The sequence below is a fragment of the Nothoprocta perdicaria genome, unplaced genomic scaffold, assembly GCF_003342845.1.
Source record: "Nothoprocta perdicaria isolate Ctin4 unplaced genomic scaffold, notPer1 scaffold_538, whole genome shotgun sequence".
In the NCBI taxonomy this organism is placed as follows: Eukaryota; Metazoa; Chordata; class Aves; order Tinamiformes; family Tinamidae; genus Nothoprocta; species Nothoprocta perdicaria.
Genome location: NW_020455797.1, coordinates 54,473 through 73,347, shown reverse-complemented (window position 1 = coordinate 73,347; position 18,875 = coordinate 54,473). Strand labels below are relative to the sequence as shown.

General features: G+C 55.6%; 1 protein-coding gene across 1 annotated transcript; it reads left to right on the top strand.

The window, feature by feature from the left end:
- Window positions 1–403: 403 nt before the first annotated feature.
- On the top strand, window positions 404–14,947 carry PTK7 (protein tyrosine kinase 7 (inactive)). The gene is made up of 20 exons (XM_026048361.1): window positions 404–416; window positions 2,470–2,784; window positions 4,218–4,320; window positions 4,772–4,962; window positions 5,561–5,708; window positions 6,708–6,838; window positions 7,106–7,372; window positions 7,574–7,707; window positions 8,088–8,223; window positions 8,318–8,437; window positions 8,603–8,752; window positions 8,879–9,029; window positions 9,231–9,358; window positions 9,611–9,814; window positions 12,885–13,040; window positions 13,275–13,507; window positions 14,011–14,091; window positions 14,174–14,325; window positions 14,404–14,582; window positions 14,755–14,947. Exons 1-20 carry the CDS (start codon window positions 404–406, stop codon window positions 14,913–14,915), a joined length of 3,153 nt encoding a protein of 1,050 aa, XP_025904146.1. The 3' UTR covers window positions 14,916–14,947.
- Window positions 14,948–18,875: the final 3,928 nt, after the last annotated feature.

Sequence of the window (18,875 nt, the reverse complement as noted above, 5' to 3'; positions counted from 1 at the left end):
AGTCAGCCCTTGGAGCCAGACTCTATAACTTCTACAGGAAAACGGAGTTTCTACCTGCCTTCAAATACTGGGTCTTAATGTTGTGGTTTTAAAGCACTGCATGAAGCCGGGTCCAACACTCGGCTGCTGCTTTCTTCCTCCCTCAAATGCCTGGACTACATCCAGCTGCTATGGGTCCTTCCTCCTTCCTGAGACATCACCAAATCTGATGGTGATGGGAACGGTGGTTTCCAGCACAGGCAGCTGATGTGTCTGGGACACCTTGCATGCTCAAAGCACATGTTTCTGATTCTTATTCCACCACTTTGACACTTTCTTGCCCCGGTTTTCCTTGGCTTTCCCAATCACAAGGGCTTTCACTGCTGGGACTTCCCTTGAGCTCAACTGTGGCCACATCCTTGAGATGGACGATGAAGGTATAAATAGCTCCTGCTGCTTCAAACAAGCAAGCTGGAGACCAGTGCTTCCTGCCACCTTGTAAAATCCCTGCGTGCCTTGAGGAGTTTGTGCCAAACCTCTGCTCTGTCCCCACTCCCCAGAGCCACAACCTCCTCCTGCCTGGATGTGGTTGGCTTCAGGTGATGGCACTGCCGGCGCTTTTACCCGTCTGGCACCAAATGTGCCTATGAGCAAGGAGTGATGCCCTTTGCTGACAAGACAGAAGCAGCAATATGTTTTATTGAGGTCACATAGTGACTCCGCTAAGTTCAGTTGTAAATAGGCAATGATTTAGCAAGGTTTGATGGCCGGGTTCACYCAGTCGTTGACTGCGTGGAGGACAGGGTGAGCTGAAAGTGTCAGAGGAACCCTCTTATTGAGTCACGGGGTTGCGAGGGGACCCTCTTGCTTTCTGGACTCCTCCTGAAAGGAGTCTGAATGCAGCTGGGTCCCATCCTAGTCCCTAACTTGGTCAGTTGTTCACATCTAAAAATTTAGATGCCCCTCAGGCACGACCAACAGGTCATGAGGTTTTTGGCGTGCCAGGGCACTGAGAGGACAGTTGATCTGTGCTGCTCCCAGGCTTTCCGAGTGTGTGCTGCCTTCTTGTGCATGTTTTGCACCACGCATGTATGGTCTGTTGGTACCCTGAAGCATCTCTCTGCGGATGGACCAAGTGGATATCTGGGGCTCAGTGGGGAATGCCATAACTGATCCCATTCCCCTTTGCTCTTGGTGGCCATCTCAGCTGCCCATTTTGTCCTGAGTCCAGCTCAGGCCACCTCAGGGCCATCATGCTGTTGAATCTGTGACCATGTGTTTGTGTGTGAGCCAGCGGTTGCTGCCCTTTAAGTGCTCTTGATGGGATGTATGCAATGTGCTGGGAACRAAATGGGAATGTAAACACAGAATATATATTCCCACTGGATGCGTTGCTTTGGGATGCGCATGCTGCTCGTGGGGGTTATTAGGCAACTGTTGCAGATTGATGGGCAGCTCGTACCCCTTTGGGAGGTGTTGATGGTGGAACCTTGTTGGGTTTGATGACCCTGGGAGCACAGGGAGCTGGATCTGTGAGGAGCCGGAGGCTGCAGCAGTGACAGCCCCTGGATGCCTTTCATGCATGCCACGATCAGTGGCACAACTGGAAGTTGATATTGAAAAGCTAGGCTGCAAGGAATACCGTCTCCCATACTCTTTATGTTATGTTGTCTTGTGTTGTCTGCCTCTGTGGCCTCCCAGATTCTTGCTGTTCATTTCCCAGGCGCTGCCTTGGGATGTCTGAAAATGGGAATTGCAACCCACAGTCCACAGTGTTGCTGGGGTGTCTGCCAGTGGCTTCAGTGCAGAGGGGCTTTGCTTGGCTCTTGTGCTACTTTCCGGAGGTTTTTCAGTGTGGAAAGGGCTTTCGAGGCTTTCTGAAATGCAGTGATACAGAGCTCTGCTCATAGCATTTCCATTGCAAAAGGACTGCTCCTTTGCAGCCCAAGAGGTGCTTTTGAATTGAGTCCTTTTTACCAGGCTTTTGCATGAGGACTGAACCCCTGCAAAGGAGCTGCTTTGGGCGCTGGGCCTGGATCTYGCTCACGTAACTTGTCCAGACGATCCCTTCCTGAAGTCACACTCGTTATGGCAGTGGTAGCGCATGATTTCTCCTGCTTTCTTGTTCGCTGCTGTGAAGATTGTCTTGAAGATGCTTCACATCTGCCTGCCTTGGCCCTTTTCCCCAGAAAAGTGCAGTGTCGGGAGCAGGATCCAGGCCAGATGCGTGTGTGCTGAATTGGCCTTTGTCTGCTTTGCTCTYTGCCGCCAGCTGGGAAGTGGAGCCGAGCGCCTGCGCGGCTGGCTGCGTCTTTGGGCAGCACTTGTGTTTGGGAACATGCTTGCGTGGGGCTGCAGTGGCCGTGCTGAGAAACGCCTTGTGCGGCACTGGCTGCTCTGCTGGGTGCTTGGGCTGCCCTGCTCTGGTGACAGCAGCTGTCACCTTGCAAGTGGTGTGGGGTCACCTGCCCGCTTCTTGCAGTCTCTGAGCTGCTCTCCTCTTCCTTGCAGCGGTGGGCACCCAGGCGAGGATCCTTTTCACCAAGGAGCCGTATTCCCAGGACGCCCTGCACGGCCGCAGCGCCATCCTCCGCTGCGAGGTGGCTGAGCCAGCAAATGTGGCCTTTGAGTGGCTGCAGAATGGGCTCCCCGTCCAGGATACAGAGCAGCGCTTCAAAGAAGGCAGCAACCTCCAGTTCATTGCCATCGACCGGCACCGGGACGCAGGGGACTTCCAGTGCGTGGCAAGGAATGTGCTTACTGGGGAGGAAGTCCATACGGCCAACGCATCCTTCAATATCAAGTGTGAGTTTGGAGCAAGGGGTACCGAGAGCAGGCTGTTGCTGAGGCTTTGCCAAGGGGGTAGTGGCCAGTTAAAGATGGGGTAGCAAGGACTAAGGGAGGCATCTTCTGCAGTTCCCACATCCATCATGCTCCCTAGGGCATTAGTATCTTCCCATGTCCTGGAGGCCGTCAGGTGGAAAACTGGCTGAATGGCAGAGCTCTGAGGGCTCCATGGTTAGTGGCAAAAATCAGGTTGGAAGCCTGTAATTAGGAGGGTGGCCCCCAGGGGTCAATACTGGCTCTGGGCCTGCTCCTCTTATTGCACCACGATCTGGATGAAGGGACAGAGTGCACGCTCAGGAAGTTTGCTGATGATACAGCACTGGGACCAGTGGGTGGCTGATACTCCAGAGGCTGAGCTGCTCTTCATAGAGACCTGGTCAGGCTAGAGAGRTGGGCAGAGAGGAACCTCATGAAGTTCAGCAAAGGTAAATGCCAGGTCCCGTACCTACAGAGAATTATTCCCATGAACCAGTCCAGGCTGGGAGCAACCTGCTGGAAAGCAGCTCTGCGGGGAGACCCGGTGGACAAGTTCAACTTGAGCAAGCAGTGAGTGTCCTTGTGGCGAAGGAGACCAATGGTATGCTCTGCTACAGTGGCAAGAGCATTTCCAGGTAGAAGGACATGATCCTTGCTCACTACTCAGCCGTGGTGATGCCACCCCTGCAGTGCTGTGTCCCGCGCTGGGTTTCTGGAGCAAATCCGGCAAACTGATTCTAAGGCAATGAGGGGACTGGACCGTCTCTCATATGAGGAAAAGCTGAGTGAGCTCGACYTGTTCAGGCTGAAGAAAGACTGAGGAGGGGTCTTAGCAATGCATATAAGTACCTGAAAGGAGAATGCAAAGAAGATATAAAGTATCTGTAAGTATCTGGAGGGAGACTGTAAAGAGTATAGACTATTTTCAGTGGTGTTCTGAACATGTGCTTGGGGTTATTTCTCCCCAGGCGTGGTGCCTCTTATTACTGAACCTCRTGAGGTTCCTCTCTCCCCATCTCTCCAGCCTGATCAGGTCCCTCTGAACGGCAGCACAGCCCTCCGGGGTATCAGCCGCTCCTCCCAACTTTGCGTCACCAGTAACCTCGCTGAGGGTGCGCCTTGACCCTTCCTCCAGGTTATCCAGGCGAAGATGTTAAACAGGATTAGACCCATATATGTGAGGATTTTGCCACACCAAGCATGTTCTCAGCATTCCAGACTTCTTTAGATTCCGGCTCGTCCCTTGAGGAACAGCTATGCAGGGCAGGGTAGGGATCCCTTTTCTCTGTGCCGTGGGCTGGTGCTGGTCGAGGGGCTTTTGTGTCTCTGAGCCATCCTATTCCTGTGCTGCCTGCTCTGGATRTTACCCAACTGTACGGAGAGCAAGCCATGGTGATCTTCCTTTGATCCTGCAGGGCTGGAGACAGGCAGCGTGCTGCTGAGACAGCCAGGCAGCGCAACTGAGATCCAGCCCTCCTCCACAGTGGTGCTGCGGTGTCACATTGATGGCCATCCACGGTAAGGGCTGCCTCCTCCGGAGTGGGTCTTGCCAGGGCTCCCCTGTGCCTTTGCCGCGCGCTCTTCCTCCTCTTCTTTCTCTCTCTCTCTCCTTCTCTTTCCTATGAGGACGCAGTAAAGTCTAGGGAAGGCGAAAGGCAGGATTGAGACTGTGGCTGAGCACCTGGGGAGAAGGCAAATGGCTTCCTTGGAGCCGCGTAGCAAGGAGCACAGTAAGGACGGGCTCTTGCAGGCCGGTCGCTGAGCTGCTTCATGTGCTGCGGTCACTCTCCGTTGCTTTCCGATCATGTGCCATCTTCTTGGCTGCATGTCTCATGGCTTTGTGTGTGTACTGGGGCCAGCAGCGGGGATGGAGAGCCAGGGAAAGGGGCCATCTCCAGGCAGTGTCCTCTCAACACATGATCCCTGGTGAGCCCTGCAACTCAGTCACCATTTTGCATCCCTTTTTTAGCCCCACGTGGCAGTGGTTCCGGGACGGCACCCCCATCTCTGATGACCACGACACCTATGCCATCAGCAACAAGGAGCGGACACTGACCCTCCATAGCGCCAGCCCCAACAACAATGGGCTCTACTCCTGCTGTGCTCGCAGCGCCATTGGGTTTGTGTGCAGTCATGACAACTTCACACTTAATATCATTGGTGAGTGACTCCCGGTCTGCATTTTGACTAATTTACTACCCAGCCGGCAGCTTCCCCTTTGCTATTGTGGGCTATGTCAGATTGGTGCAACTTCCCCCTTGCTGGAGAAACCTTGTTGGAGACAGGTGAGACACACTGGTTACATTCAAATTTGCTCCTGTCCACCAGCATTAATTTGTCCCTGTGTTCTTCTGAAGCTGGTCTGTGTTGTTGTCTTTGGGTCCTCCCTCCTTTAACTAGAGTTGGACCTTGGAGGCTGTAGATGCCTCCAGGTAATGTAGTTTGGGTAATACAATTGCTGCTGTGATGCCTTGTAAGGTGAGACACCTTGCTGATCTTTGGAGGCAAGTCCTGGGCTGCAGCTGGAGGGGGATCGTTGGCCTTCAGGCAGTATTTGGGCCTGGACAAAGGGTTCTGTGGCCAGGTAGCAGGGTTGGACCTGTTTGCCGTGAGCCCAGGATGCTCAGGTGATCCCAGAAGGCGGATAGGTGTCCTTGCAAGGTGCTCCAGCTCCTCTTTGCTTTTCCCCTGGTGCATCCATGAAAGGTGTCCTCAGGCTGCTCCCCTCCTCACACACCTACCTTCTCCACCTTTGCAGATGAGAGCTTCCCCCAGCCAGTGATTGTCCCGCAGGACCTCATCGTGACCAAGAATGAAGAAGCCATGTTTGACTGCCAGTTTACAGCTGTGCCCCCTCCCACACAAGAGTGGCTCTTTGAAGACACCCCTATCACCAACAAGTCCAGGTAATGGCCCAGGTAGTGTAGGAGCAGAAGCAACAGCCCTGAAGTGACAGAGAGGGGTCAAAGGCTCACTCAAAGTGCAGGGTTTCTCTGCTCAACTGGCATGAAGCTAGCAAGGCCTTGGTGCTTGTCTGTAGCTTACATCTGTGCACGACTTGGGAAATGGACTCTTCTCTAATGAACATGAGAGGCTGTTGGATCTGCATGTGGTGATCCCCAGAGCTGGGCATGACTCCCAGCCCCAGTTGTCTGTGTGTGATGATCTGTGGAGGCAGGGATCCTGGCCCAGTGGGTAGCCATGAATACTCATTAGGGCAATTCCCAGAGTCAGGGACACCTCCCAACCCTAGATGCCCAGATGTGGTAATCCCCAGGGCCAGGGACACTTCCTAACCTCAGATGCCCAGCCAGCAATCCCTGAGCCTTTGACTGTTTTGCAGCTCCAGGTGCCTGCCCATGGTGATCCTTGGAGCTAGGGACAGTTCCCAGCCCTAGGTGCCCATGTCCAAGGTGATTTCTGCAGCCAAGGACATCTGCCACAACAGGTTGCCTACATGTGGTTATCCACACAGCTAAGGATGTCTCATAGATGGGGTGGACAGGGCGATTGCCAGTGACAACATGTCGCCAAGACAGACTGTGCAAAGTTAGTGGTGCCATCTGGGCTTGAGGTGACTGATGGCCTGGCAACTCCTGGGCGCCACCTTGTGCCCTCTTCCCCTTGCACTGGCTCTTGGAGATGGCCCACTTTGGGGTGTGTCTTTYCAGAAAAGCTCACTCTGCTCCAGGGAAGACACTTCTCTTAGCTTGTCTTCTCCATGAAGCATTCATCCCACCATCTCTTGTTCCCACATGCTGCTCCCCGTCCCACGGAGCTTTTGGCTTGGCACAAAGGTCTTCCCTTTCACTCCATGGGCTTGCGCAGGACATTGCAGGGCTGCAACTCTGCCACACATTCTGCCAAGGTGCCCAACCGAGCCCTGTCTCTCCCTGCATGCCCAGGACCATCATATTTGCCAATGGCTCACTGCTGATCCCCCAGGTGAGAGCTCGCAGCACTGGGGTCTACAAGTGTGTTGGCCGTGGGCAGAGGGGGAAACCATCTGTCCTGGAGGCGACTCTGCGGCTGGCAGGTGAGGCCCTGGGGCTAGTGGTAGGGTGGGCAGTGGTTCCCGGGCTTGCGCTGTCACTTTGAGCTACTCAAGGCAGAGGGTTGGTACAGAGAAAATCAGTTGGTCTTGTATCTGTGGAGTGGCTCATTCTTTCTGCCTTGATGAAGTTGCAAAGATACTTGTGCGTGCCCTTCCTTGACTCGTGTCTCTTTCGGAGGTGGAGATGCTGGGGTGGATCACCACATGCTCTTGCTCTCTTTGAGCCCCACTGTTTGTTGCTCCTCTCAGAGATCGAAGACATGGCGCCCTTCTCCCCGAAAGTGTTCACGGCCAACCAAGGGCATCGTGTGGCCTGTGTCGCCCCCTGGGGCGTACCCCCACCTCAGGTCTGGTGGGAACGGGACCAGAAGCAGGTTCCCACCACTGGCAGGGTGTACCAAGAGGCGGAGCAACTCGTCTTCACTAGCATCACTGAGACGGATGCAGGGACCTACACATGCCATGCTGCCAACAAGGCTGGAGAGAAGAAACAGGAGCTGAGCATCACCGTGGCCAGTAGGCAGCTTTTGGAGAAGGGTTGGAAGTGGGGCAAGGAGCTGGAGAGGGGTTTGGGGTGGTCTGGTGAGGGTCAGTATGTTACTTCGTGGGTGCAGAGAAGCACAGCACCCATGGCTGCCCAGAGACACCAGACTGGGCGATGGGCTGGCTGGAGGGACGGGAAGTTGCCCCATGCAACCCCCTTGTCCCTATGCGCAGCCGTGCCCAAGTGGGTGGAGATGCCCAAGGACAGCCAGCTGGAGGAGAGCAAGCCGGGATACCTGCACTGCCTCAGCAAGGCCTCTCTGAAACCCACTGTCACCTGGTACCGCAACGGCGTCTCCATCTCTGAGGTAAGGTGGTGACATGAGTCCCCATTGCTAGTGAGCACTTCTTCAAGGCAGCTGTGTGGCTCCCTCCTCTGCCACGGGTGCTATTTCTCACCTTGCTCCTGGGCCTGGCTTCCTCCCGTTATCTGTACCTTATCCTTCTGGCACTGTCCTTATCCTCCTGGTTTATGGGTGTATGACCACCCACTTCTGGCTGCTTGGCTCGCCGCTCGCCTGGTGCTTTTTGGGGAGCAATGAAGAGGTGGAGCAGCCCACCTTAGCTCTCCAGGGGGCTCCTGGCTGTTCTCATGTGGGACATAGCAAAACCGAGCCTCAGAGAGGCATCGATGAGCCCAGAGCAGGTGACAGTGGTGTTTCTCTCTCCCTCCTTCCTTTTGGGGTAGGACTCACGCTTTGAGATCTCTGAGAATGGGACACTGCGCATCAACAACGTGGAGGTGTATGATGGGACCATGTACAAGTGTGTGAGCAGCACGCCGGCGGGCAGCATTGAGGGATACGCACGGGTGCACGTGCTAGGTACATTGGTGGGGGCTCTCTTGCCTGACAGGGGACAGTATAATGTCCCTACCTTTGGTGCCAGAAAGCCTCATGGCATCTGTGTCTCTTGCAGAGAAGCTGAAATTTACCCCTCCACCTCAGCCCCTGCAGTGCATGGAGTTTGATAAGGAAGTTACGGTGTCCTGTTCAGCCACTGGTCGGGAAAAGCCCACTATCCAGTGGACTAAAACAGGTGAAGGAAACTCAGATGGGATATGTCCATCTCCACTGTGGGTCACCAGAGCTTTGCCTGCCCCTGGCATGGGTGAAGCAGCAGTACTGTGGGAGGCTGGGGAGCTGGCACATGGCTTAGTGCCACATGTATGACTGCTGCATCCCTCTTCTTGCTGCCCTGCAGATGGGAGCAGCCTGCCGTCCCATGTAAGCCACAATGCTGGCATCTTGTCCTTCCACAAAGTGAGCCGCAGCGACTCGGGGAACTACACRTGCATCGCCTCCAACAGCCCTCAGGGCGAGATCCGAGCCACTGTGCAGCTCGTAGTAGCAGGTGAGGGCTCAGGGCAGGTGGATGGGGTTGGCTACTCTGCTGCCACATGCACCCTTGTGCTGGCCCTACTCTCATGTGTGAGTGCAGTGCCAGCCCACGGGCTCACCCTGGCCTCTCTGCTTTCAGTTTACGTCACCTTCAAGCTAGAGCCAGAGCCCACGACGGTGTACCAGGGGCACACAGCTATGTTCCAGTGCCAGGCAGAGGGGGACCCCGTGCCACATATCCAATGGAAAGGGAAGGACAAGATTTTGGACCCTGGCAAGCTCTTGCCCAGGTATGCAGCTTGTGTCCAAAAGCAAAAGTTGGTTTACACTGCACTGCAGTGCTGCTACTTGGGCCCATCCAGCTTGGCCCAAGAGCCGCAGCACTAAGGCGCAGCCCGTGATTGAGGGTGGATGTAAGCCCAGAGTGTTGGGGCTGCAAGAGTCCCAAGTCTGCCCTCTCACGCTTGCAAAGGGCTTTGTGTGTTTGGCAGGATTCAGATCATGCCCAATGGTTCCCTGGTCATTTACGATGTCACCACTGAGGACTCAGGAAAATACACGTGCATTGCTGGCAACAGCTGCAACATCAAGCATCGTGAGGCCTTCCTCTATGTCGTAGGTAAGGGAGGTGCTCAACGTCGCAATGCAGCCTTTTTGGCATCCCGGGTATCTCCGCTGTTGGCTGAGACACGGTGCCATCCATTCCCGTTGGATGGAAAAACCAGTCCTAGATGCCTGGGTTATATCCCTGTGGACAGACCAGGTGGCCAGCACAGCAGCAGGGATTTTCCTTTCCTCATCGCAAATTCCTGATGGTTTTGGCCATCACTGCACACCCTGAGGGGTTTTGTGCTCTCTTCTCCCCCCTCAGACAAGCCGACAGTGGAGGAGGATGAAGGACTTGGCAGCCACACGCCCTACAAAATGATCCAGACGATCGGGCTTTCGGTGGGGGCGGCCGTTGCCTACATTATCATCGTGCTGGGACTGATGTTTTACTGCAAGAAGCGGAGGAAAGCAAAGCGGCTGAAGAAGCACCCAGAGGGTGAAGAGCCCGAGATGGAATGTCTGAACGGTAAGATCAGAGCACCAGCATTAAGTGCTTCCCCACTGGTCCCTGAGCTAGAGGCGAAAGCCAGCAGGGAACTTCTGAGGGCAGGAGGCTCCTTCTTCTCCCACCTCGGGTCTTTTGCTCTTGGTTTTGACCTTTCTTGGGTGAAAAATGGCCGGAGAAAGCATGCCCAGCAAGCTGGTGTAAAACCTGAGTACCAACCTCTGCCCTTACAATCCCTGTGTGCCAAGATAGGAATATTGCTCCAGCCTTCCAGCATTGATGTGTGATGTCATGAGCCTTTTGCCAAGAGAAGGGCAATGTCCCTACTGCTGTGTAATGAAATAGCAGCACTCTGCCAGCCCCTCCAAACCAGGTAGACTTCACCTAGTGGCCTGGACTCTGCTGTGAACTTGTCCTCTTATCTTGGAAACCCATATGAGCATTAAGTGCCTACAGCATCTTCCCCCAAGCAGTTTCACAGCAGCAGCTTGCTTAAAGAGCCATCATCTCTTTCTGTCTGCATTTTAACCTTCCTTTCTAGCATCATTTTTCAAATTATGAGAGACAGTTCTTCCATTTGTGTGATCATTCTGGTACATGCCTTTTCTGGTTGCTCCATTGTCTTTCTGAAGTGGGGATGCCCACCCAAGACTTTGAGGTGGTTTTGCAGAGTGACATGGCCACACTGTGTCCTGTGCCACTGTTTCGGCCCCATGTCCCCGGAACTGGCTCCTGGGAGCCACAGGGAGCTGTGGCCTGAGCCCTTTGTTRCATATGGGACATGAAGGTTGCTTTCTCTGGGTGCTGTGTTTATATCTCTGGCAGTATCTCCTGGCAGTCACTTTTCCCCTGCAGCTGGTCACAGCTGTTCAATGCCATCGCTACCAGCTAAGCTGGTTGCTTTTGCAAACGTGCCAGCAGCATCCTTTCCATGTGAGCTGTGTGTTGTGTTCATCCCCTTTGAGTTGTGTTCTTCAGGCGATGTGCCCTCCTGCCCTATGGCAAATGTTCTGCTGGTTTTGATGAAGGGACCCCTTCATCGAGGGTCCCTTTCTCATTGACTCTCATCTAAGCTCTGTGAAACATGGTGAAGTCTGTGCTCAGAAGCAAGTTTGCTTGTTCCTGGTGCCACTCCTCAACAGCACAGAGCTCGCTCTGCAGCCTCTGCTGTTTTCTTGGCAGTGGTCTTGTGTTTTCTCTTGGCGTCAAGTTTGTAGTCTTGAGACACCATCAGTCATGACTGCAGATAGTGGAGCTTCAAATGTGGAGCTTCTAGAGAGGGTCCGGTGGAGGGCAACCAAGATGATTAAGGGAATGGAACATCTCTTGTACGAGGAGAGACAGAGTGAGTTGGGCCTGTTTTCTCTGGAGAAGAGAAGGCTGAGAGGGCATCTGATTAGTATGTATGAGTCCATGAAGGGGGAATGTAGGGAGGAAGGGGGCCAAGCTCTTCTCAGTCGTGGGCAGTGATAGGACAAGGGGCAATGGGTGTAAGTTGAAACACAGGCAGTTCCATCTCCATATGAGGAAGAACTTCTTTACTGTGAGGGTGCCAGAGCCCTGGAACAGGCTGCCCAGGGAGACTGTGGAGTCTCCTTCTCTGGAGATCTTCCAAACCCACCTGGATGCCGCCCTGTGCCCCGTGCTCTGGGTGTCCCTGCTGGAGCAGGGGGTTGGACTAGATGATCTCTAGAGATCCCTTCCAACCTCAGCTATTCTGTGATTCTGTCAACCACGTCAGGTCAAACACGTTTAAGTGCCAGGCTGCTCATAATTAGCAYGAAAAGAGCAACCAGTGGAAGTAGCATTAAGATTTGATTTATAGGGTAGGTGGTGTTTTTCACTGTAGCCTTCTGCAAGTACTACACTAGTGCATGAGCAAGGACAGTTGTCTATAGCGGAGGCTCTTAAGTCATTCCATCTCAATCTTGGTGGTTCTAAGCTTGCCCGTCACAAAGCCACAGTGCCTGCCACCATAGCCAGACCCACTGAGGATGTGCTGAAGGGCTGGTACATGGCTGTAGTGTATCCCCTGCCAGAAAACACGGGCTTTGTGATTCTTCTTGGAATAATAGCGGATTGGATGGAGTCTTAATTTGGTGATCAAGGCCTTCTGTACAGGCAACTGTTTCCTCAGAGCTCACTCCTGAAGCAGCTGAAACGGAGGGTGTTCCGTAGTGCACAGTGATGCTGCACATGTGTCAGCCACCTTTGCTCGGTGCTTTGTCCTGCCTTGCCTTCCAACTTCTGCCTTCTGCCCATGGAAAGCAGCATTTCCTAGTACTTGACCTGTCCTAAGCAGTACGTGCACTGAAAATTGAGGTTAGTTCACTTATACATAAATCTTCTCAGTGCAATCCAGCTGTTAGACACAAGGTACTCTGCTTTCTTCAGGCAGCAACTTTTAGTCCTGGTCACTGGGTTCTCTGTGTACCAGGAACATTTCTTGTGCCATTCCTAAGCAGAAGGCTTGTGGGGTTAATTGCAAAGGACACTGCTTTCAGGCACTACTCTAATCCAGGTAGTAAAAGAAACTCCAGGCTGATCTGATCTGACAGGTTCAAGATTACTGAAGGCATCTGGGTTACAGACATGCAGGGAAAGGAGCAGGAACAGAGGGCAGGCTGCTGCAGATGGTGACTAGAGGGACTTGGACTTGGGAGTCTCCTGGGCATCTAAAGATTAAGTTTTAGCAGTCGGGCTTCTCTGTCCTCTTTCCACCTCACCATCATATCCACCTACTGCCTCTTGTGGCCAGCTGCTTTCTTATGGATGTCCAAGTGCAGTGGGATGGATGTGGTCAGATGGGACCAGTTGGCTCTGAGACCAAGGCTACTGCTCAGCATCTGATTGCAGGGGTGGTTGTGGAACTGGCAGTGATGGCACTGGGGCCTCCCTTGAGGCTAGAGAGAGCGACAGTATGGAGAGCATCACCTTTCCTGGGACTGCAAGTCAGGCTGGGTTGCCTGAAGCTTGGACAGCATGTGGAGTATCTGCCCTGGATGGCTGCTCTCTGAAAGGGGCTGATCCCCACYGTGGCTGCGCTGTGCAGTCTGCTAGTGTGCCATAGCCACATGTGCTTGCCTTGCAGGTGGTGCTTTCCTGCAGAATGGGCAGGCCACAGATGAGATCCAAGAAGAAGTGGCCTTGACCAACCTGGGTAGCAACTCCGGAGCCAGCAAGCGGCACAGCACTACAGACAAGATGCACTTTCCACGCTCCAACCTGCAGACAATCACTACTCTTGGTATGCCATCTCCTTCTGTCCCCCAAGCTCCTTCTCCTCCCCACCAAGTTCTGGCCAGCAAACAATCCCTGCAGCTGAAACCCCAGCATGTCCTACTTGGAATATGGGATCTGCTGCGGGATAGAGGGCCCCAGAGCCACTGGCTTTGTGGCTGCTTGGGCTGCTCTGCCATGTGCCCTCCTAACATGCCGCCTAACATGCACTGTCCTCGCATGTGCTGCCCTCTGCTTGCAGGCAGGGGAGAGTTTGGTGAAGTCTTCTTGGCCAAAGCAAAGGGTGTAGAGGATGGTGAAGACGAGGCACTGGTGCTGGTGAAGAGCCTCCAGACCAGGGATGAGCAGCTGCAGCTGGACTTCCGGCGTGAGGCAGAGATGTTTGGCAAGCTGAACCACACCAATGTGGTGCGGCTGCTGGGGCTGTGCCGGGAGGCAGAACCACACTACATGGTGCTGGAGTACGTGGACCTGGTAAGGACCCTGCCAGTGATGGCCCTTGGTTGGAAGCGGGAGTTCAATGGCCCATGCTGTGGTTCAGGGCAGAGGACAAGCAAGATCTGGAGAGTCCAGGCTAAGCTTACTGCTGTTCCCCACATACAGAGGAGTTTTGTGGGGAAAGAGGATCTCTTGCAGGATCCAGGGGGCATTTCTTCCTCTTCCTTGTCCTCCTTAATGCTGGCTGCTTTTTGGGACTCATTAAAATTAAAGCTGTCGGCTTCCATGCCARTGCTTAAAGCTTTTGGGGAAAGCCTGGAGTTTATTGTAAAGAAATTCATGTGGGGTGTGAAGAACCTCCTGGAAGCATCAGCCCTTGATCTTAGCCCTTTGAGCTGCACAGACAAGATACGGCATGACCCAAAGACAGGGAGCAAGAGTTGTAGTCAAGTGCTGTGGCCTCCAGTGATGGGGTCTGCAATGCTCCTTGGGAGCCTCCTGTGGCTGGGCACAGTTGGGGAATCACCCTCTCTCCTCAGGGKGACCTGAAACAGTTCCTGAGGATCTCCAAGAGCAAAGATGAGTCTCTGAAGCCCCAGCCCCTCAGCACCAAGCATAAGGTGAGGGTGATGCTGTGGCAATGCCAGGGGGCTGGGGAGCAGGGGGGAGGGCAGCCAGTGTCAACATCTCTCTGGGGGGCAGGTGTCTCTCTGCACACAGGTGGCCCTGGGTATGGAGCATCTCTCCAACGGCAGGTTTGTGCACCGCGACTTGGCAGCACGGAACTGCCTGGTCAGCGCACAGCGACAGGTCAAGGTCTCTGCGCTGAGCCTCAGCAAGGATGTGTATAACAGGTCAGCTGGGAGCCGGGCGCAGGTCGCAAGGCTGGCTGGGAGGGCGCTGATCTCACTGCCTGCCTGTCCTGCCCGCAGCGAGTATTACCACTTCCGCCAGGCCTGGATCCCGCTGCGCTGGATGCCACCAGAGGCTGTGCTGGAGGACGAGTTCTCCACCAAGTCGGATGTGTGGTCCTTCGGGGTGCTGATGTGGGAAGTCTTCATGCATGGGGAGATGCCCTACAGCCCATTGGCAGACGATGAGGTCCTGGCAGGTGTGTGAGGCACCTTGGGCCATCCCCACTGTCCTTTTGTTCAGGGGAGAGGGACTSGCCTGGGCCCTGTCCCCTCTTCTTCCATGATGCTGATTCAGCTGGGGAGGTCCCTGTGTGGAGAGGCTGTGAAGGGTGTCATGCCTCTTCTCAAGGGCCCTTTGCTTTCCCCCAGGTCTGCAGTCAGGCAAGACGAAGCTCCCGCAACCCGAGGGCTGCCCCACGCGCCTGGCCAAGCTGATGCAGCGGTGCTGGGCCCCCAGCCCCAAGGACCGGCCCTCCTTTGGCGAGCTCGCCACCACCCTCGGGGACAACTTGGCCGACAACAAGGCCTGAGCGGCCCGGCCCTCGCTGGGGAAGGAGGCGAGGGAGCGGGCAGGGGTGCGGGGCGCTCCCAGCCCCCCAAGCTGAGCAACAACCCCCCCCACGCCAGGAGCCGCTCAGCGTCAGCAGTGGCTGAACTCGAAGCACAAGCCTGCGTACCCCCTGCCCCTCTCCTGCCCGGCTCCTGCTGCCAGCGCTCGCCGCCTCTCTGCCCGCCCGGTCCCGAGCCCCTGGGCTGCCACCACGGGGCTCCCCRGGCCCGGCATGGGCTGGCATCTGGCAGCTGCCTTCTCTATCCCCGCTCGCCATGCACGGTAGCCATTGGCCTCCTGTGGCCGGCCCTTTGCCTGTCTGTGCCAGGCATGCCTGTGTCCCTGTGGGGGCATGGGCCCGTCCCCGGGACCACAAAGTGCCTGGCATATGAAGGAGAGACATCTGCCACCTTTCCCGTCACCCCGTGCCTTTATTTTTTGTATGACTCCCTCCTGCCCTGGGGGCAGAGACTCCCATGTTCTCTCCTGTCCCCTTGTGCTGGCTCCTCCTCCCCACCATAGTATTTCTGTTACTGGAATGCAGCCTAGATTGGGGTTAGTTTGTTTGCTTGAGCGGAGGGTACTGCAGCCAAGAAGGGTTGGGTTTTTGTTGGGTTTTTACATGCTGCTCTCAATAATAAAAAAAACACCTTTTTTAATTATTTTTCTTTTCTTTTGGGTCTTTGTACAATGACACTCTTAGCTGCCTCCTTTCCTCCACATGGGTCCTGGGAGGAACTGGTCATGGTTGCATTTGGCTCCCTGGCCTTTTCCCTTGGCTGCTGGCAGTTGCTGAGGCTGGGAGAGCCCCAGCATGAGCCCCGGGCTGGCTGAGCTGCAGCGCAGCCCGACTGCCTGGCCATCTCCATGGGGCTATGATGGAGCTGAGCATCTGGGAGGAGGACTGTGAACTGCGGCTGGCCTTGACCCAAGCGGCCCATGTTGTTTAAGGGACAGGGGCAGCGGGTCTTAGGGACTGTGATTGCCCCTTGAGAGAGATGAAAGCCTGGGCCAGTCTCAGAGAGGCTGTGGGATCTCTACACTTGGAGATAGCGCCCACCCTTAGCTGGCCCAGCAACCTCATGCAGTTAGCTGTGATTGGAGCAGGTCTAGACCAAACCTACCCAGGAGGCATTTCCCAGCTCTGCCTCACCACAGTGCTACCCTGGCTGCCCTTGTGCTTCGTGGTTCTGCTTTTTGGGAACAAAGGCAATGTGGCTGCAGAGGATGAATCCCACGGGAGGCATCGGATCCAGGGGCTGTAGGACAGGGAGGAAGCAGGGAGGACATCAGCACCAAGGTGAACCCCTGGCCTCTGGGATAGGGAGAGGTGGCACTGCTGGGAGTGCGTATTCTTGGGAGTGATGTCATGAAAAAAAAAAAAGTCTGTATCCTTGGGGACAGCACATATCTTGGGCAAACTAACTGGAAAGAGCTGAGTGAGCAAAGGCAGGCCTAGCTGCATGGGAGGCTGGGAATCACTGCACCCCACTCACGGCCTTGTAGGGGGCGGGGACACAGTTGCAGGAGGGATGGGGCGGTAGGAAGTCCAACTGTTTCAGCCCAAACTGAAGCACTGACATCTTCAAAAGCAAGGGGAAGGGCGACAGGCAAGGTTGCATCTTGCAGCACCCAGGACCACAAAGAGCAGTATAGCTGGAACAGGAAACAAGTCCACCAAAGAGCCCGCCAAAACACAGAGTCCAAATGAGCATTTAGGGAGAAGCGTAAGATTGAATGTGGGTAGCCCACAATGATGTCTCTTGCCACAGTTACCCTTCAGGTCCTTTCACACTTTGGGCACCCATAGCAGCTGGGGCAATGCACACATTTACCATGCAACAGGGAGAAGCAGTTCTTCTGGCTGATTTGGCTTTCATCCAGTGCCCCATGGCTCTTCCACAGCTGTCCCAAGGCCTTGGGGCTGCACTAATGGACCTTAACTAACTGGAATACCCTCACCTGGGACCCCACACTCTGCCCATAGCACAAGCATTTAAGCTAAGGCACAGGCCTTTGCTTTTGCTTTGAGTCACCTTGTAGGAAGATCTCAGACTTAACTTCTAGCTCTCTCCTGAATTCACCTTAGACTGATGTTATAGCCTTATTATTTGGTTTTATCATTGAAGTGGCTTCCTTGAGTAGACTCCAGGCCTGGTTCTCTGCAGCAACACCTGGATGCATTGATGGATTGCATTGCCAACACATGGCTCCACTTGCCCTGCTCAGGTACTAGGGAGTTTTGCCTGTTGGGATTGAGGCATTGCCTGTGCTGGGGGTGGCTTGCCCCTGATGATGTGTGCTGTGGCTAGAGAAGCTCTTCTGCTGATTTAAAATCAAAATCTCTCCTCGAAGCTAAGCCTATGTTCCCCTGGTCCAAAAGAGAAGAACACCCCCAGGAGGGGGAGGAAAAAAAAGAAGTGAGTGAGTGGAGAAAAGGTTTTCACATTTCCATGGCCTCCAAGAGAGGTGCCAAGGGAACATGGTTATTCTAAAATACCAAGCGGCTTGGGGATACTGAGGGAGACAAGCTGTCTGACGGCGCTGCGGCCTGCAGGAGCTGGGACTCGCCTCCTCCAGGTGGGTGTGATACCTATATCAAGGGGCTGCTGGAGCCTGGGAGAAACTTGGGAGAGGGACACTGGGGAAGAACTAGCTATACCACAGGCAAAACCATTGCCTTTGGTGCAAATCTCAGCTTTGCTGGTACCAGGGAGACAAGAGGAGGAAAGGAGGGGGCGCACAGTGAGGCTCGCACCCTGCTAGGACATCTAGGTCCATGTTTCTTCACCCATGTATGTACTTTGGGTACAGCACAAGGGAAGAATGCAGAGAGAGACCCTGCCATGGCCCCCTGTGCTGATAGAAACACTGGGACTGCAAAGGGGCAATCTGTGCCCTTCAAAGAGGCTTGCTTCCCTTGAAGCTCAGAGGCAGACGGATGCACGGTTCCCACGGGCCAAGTGGCCCAGGAGGCTGCCCCAAAACCAGGCTGGGGAGGAAAGCAACCACAGTGAGAACAGGGGCAGCTCCTGTCCCACAGCCTCCCATGCCACCTGCACAGGGAAGGGGCTTCCCCAGGGGAGCGGAGGCTGGGGTACGTGTACAGCAGCTTGCTGACCCCCGCAGCACGTGGGGCAGCCCAGGCCCACCTGGCCCGGGTGCAGGGCGCACGGGGGCAGCCCAGGCCCACCTGGCCCGGGTGCAGGGCGCACGGGCCACTGGCACGGTGAGTTGAGCTGCGGTGCACGTGACGGGAGGCATGTGAGCAGGGCAGGCAGCTATAAATGGCGTGTGCGCTCAGCGGAGGGGCACGGTGGGCAGGGACCCGGGCCCGCTCCGGCTCGGGGGGGCAGCTGTGGGGTGCAGGGCCCGCGCCGCGCCGGGCACGGGGGCGGCGCGGGCCGCAGAGCCCCGGCTGTGCGACACGGCGGGGCTGGTGGCGGGAGCCTCTGTTCTCTCGCCTCGCAGGGTCGCTCGCGCTCCAAGGAGCCTTCGCCCCCACTGGCCTGCCCCAGCTGGCAGTCTTGGAGGCTCCGCTCGCCCCCGCGCTGCGCRCCCCACGCGCGCCCACGTGCGTGGGCGGCTACCCGGCCGCCTCGCCACTGCGTTTCCCGGTAACTTCCCGGCGCGCCTCTYCGCGCGGCGCCTTTAAGAGCGTATTCCACGGCGGCTGTGACGCGAGCGCGTATGCAAATAGGCAAGCGAGCGCAGGCCAATGGGCGCCGCCGCTCGACCGTCGGCGGCCAATGGTAGGGCGCGGCCCGGCGGGGCGCCGGCTCTCCCCATATAAGGAGCGCCTTGTCCATAAAAGGCAACATTGTCTCGCTTTATATGGGGGCGGCGCGGCGCGGCGGGGGCGGCGGCGCAGCGGGGCCGTGAGCGCGGAGCGGGGCCATGGCGGGGCCGGCCTGACCCGGCCCGACCCGAGCGCCGCGAC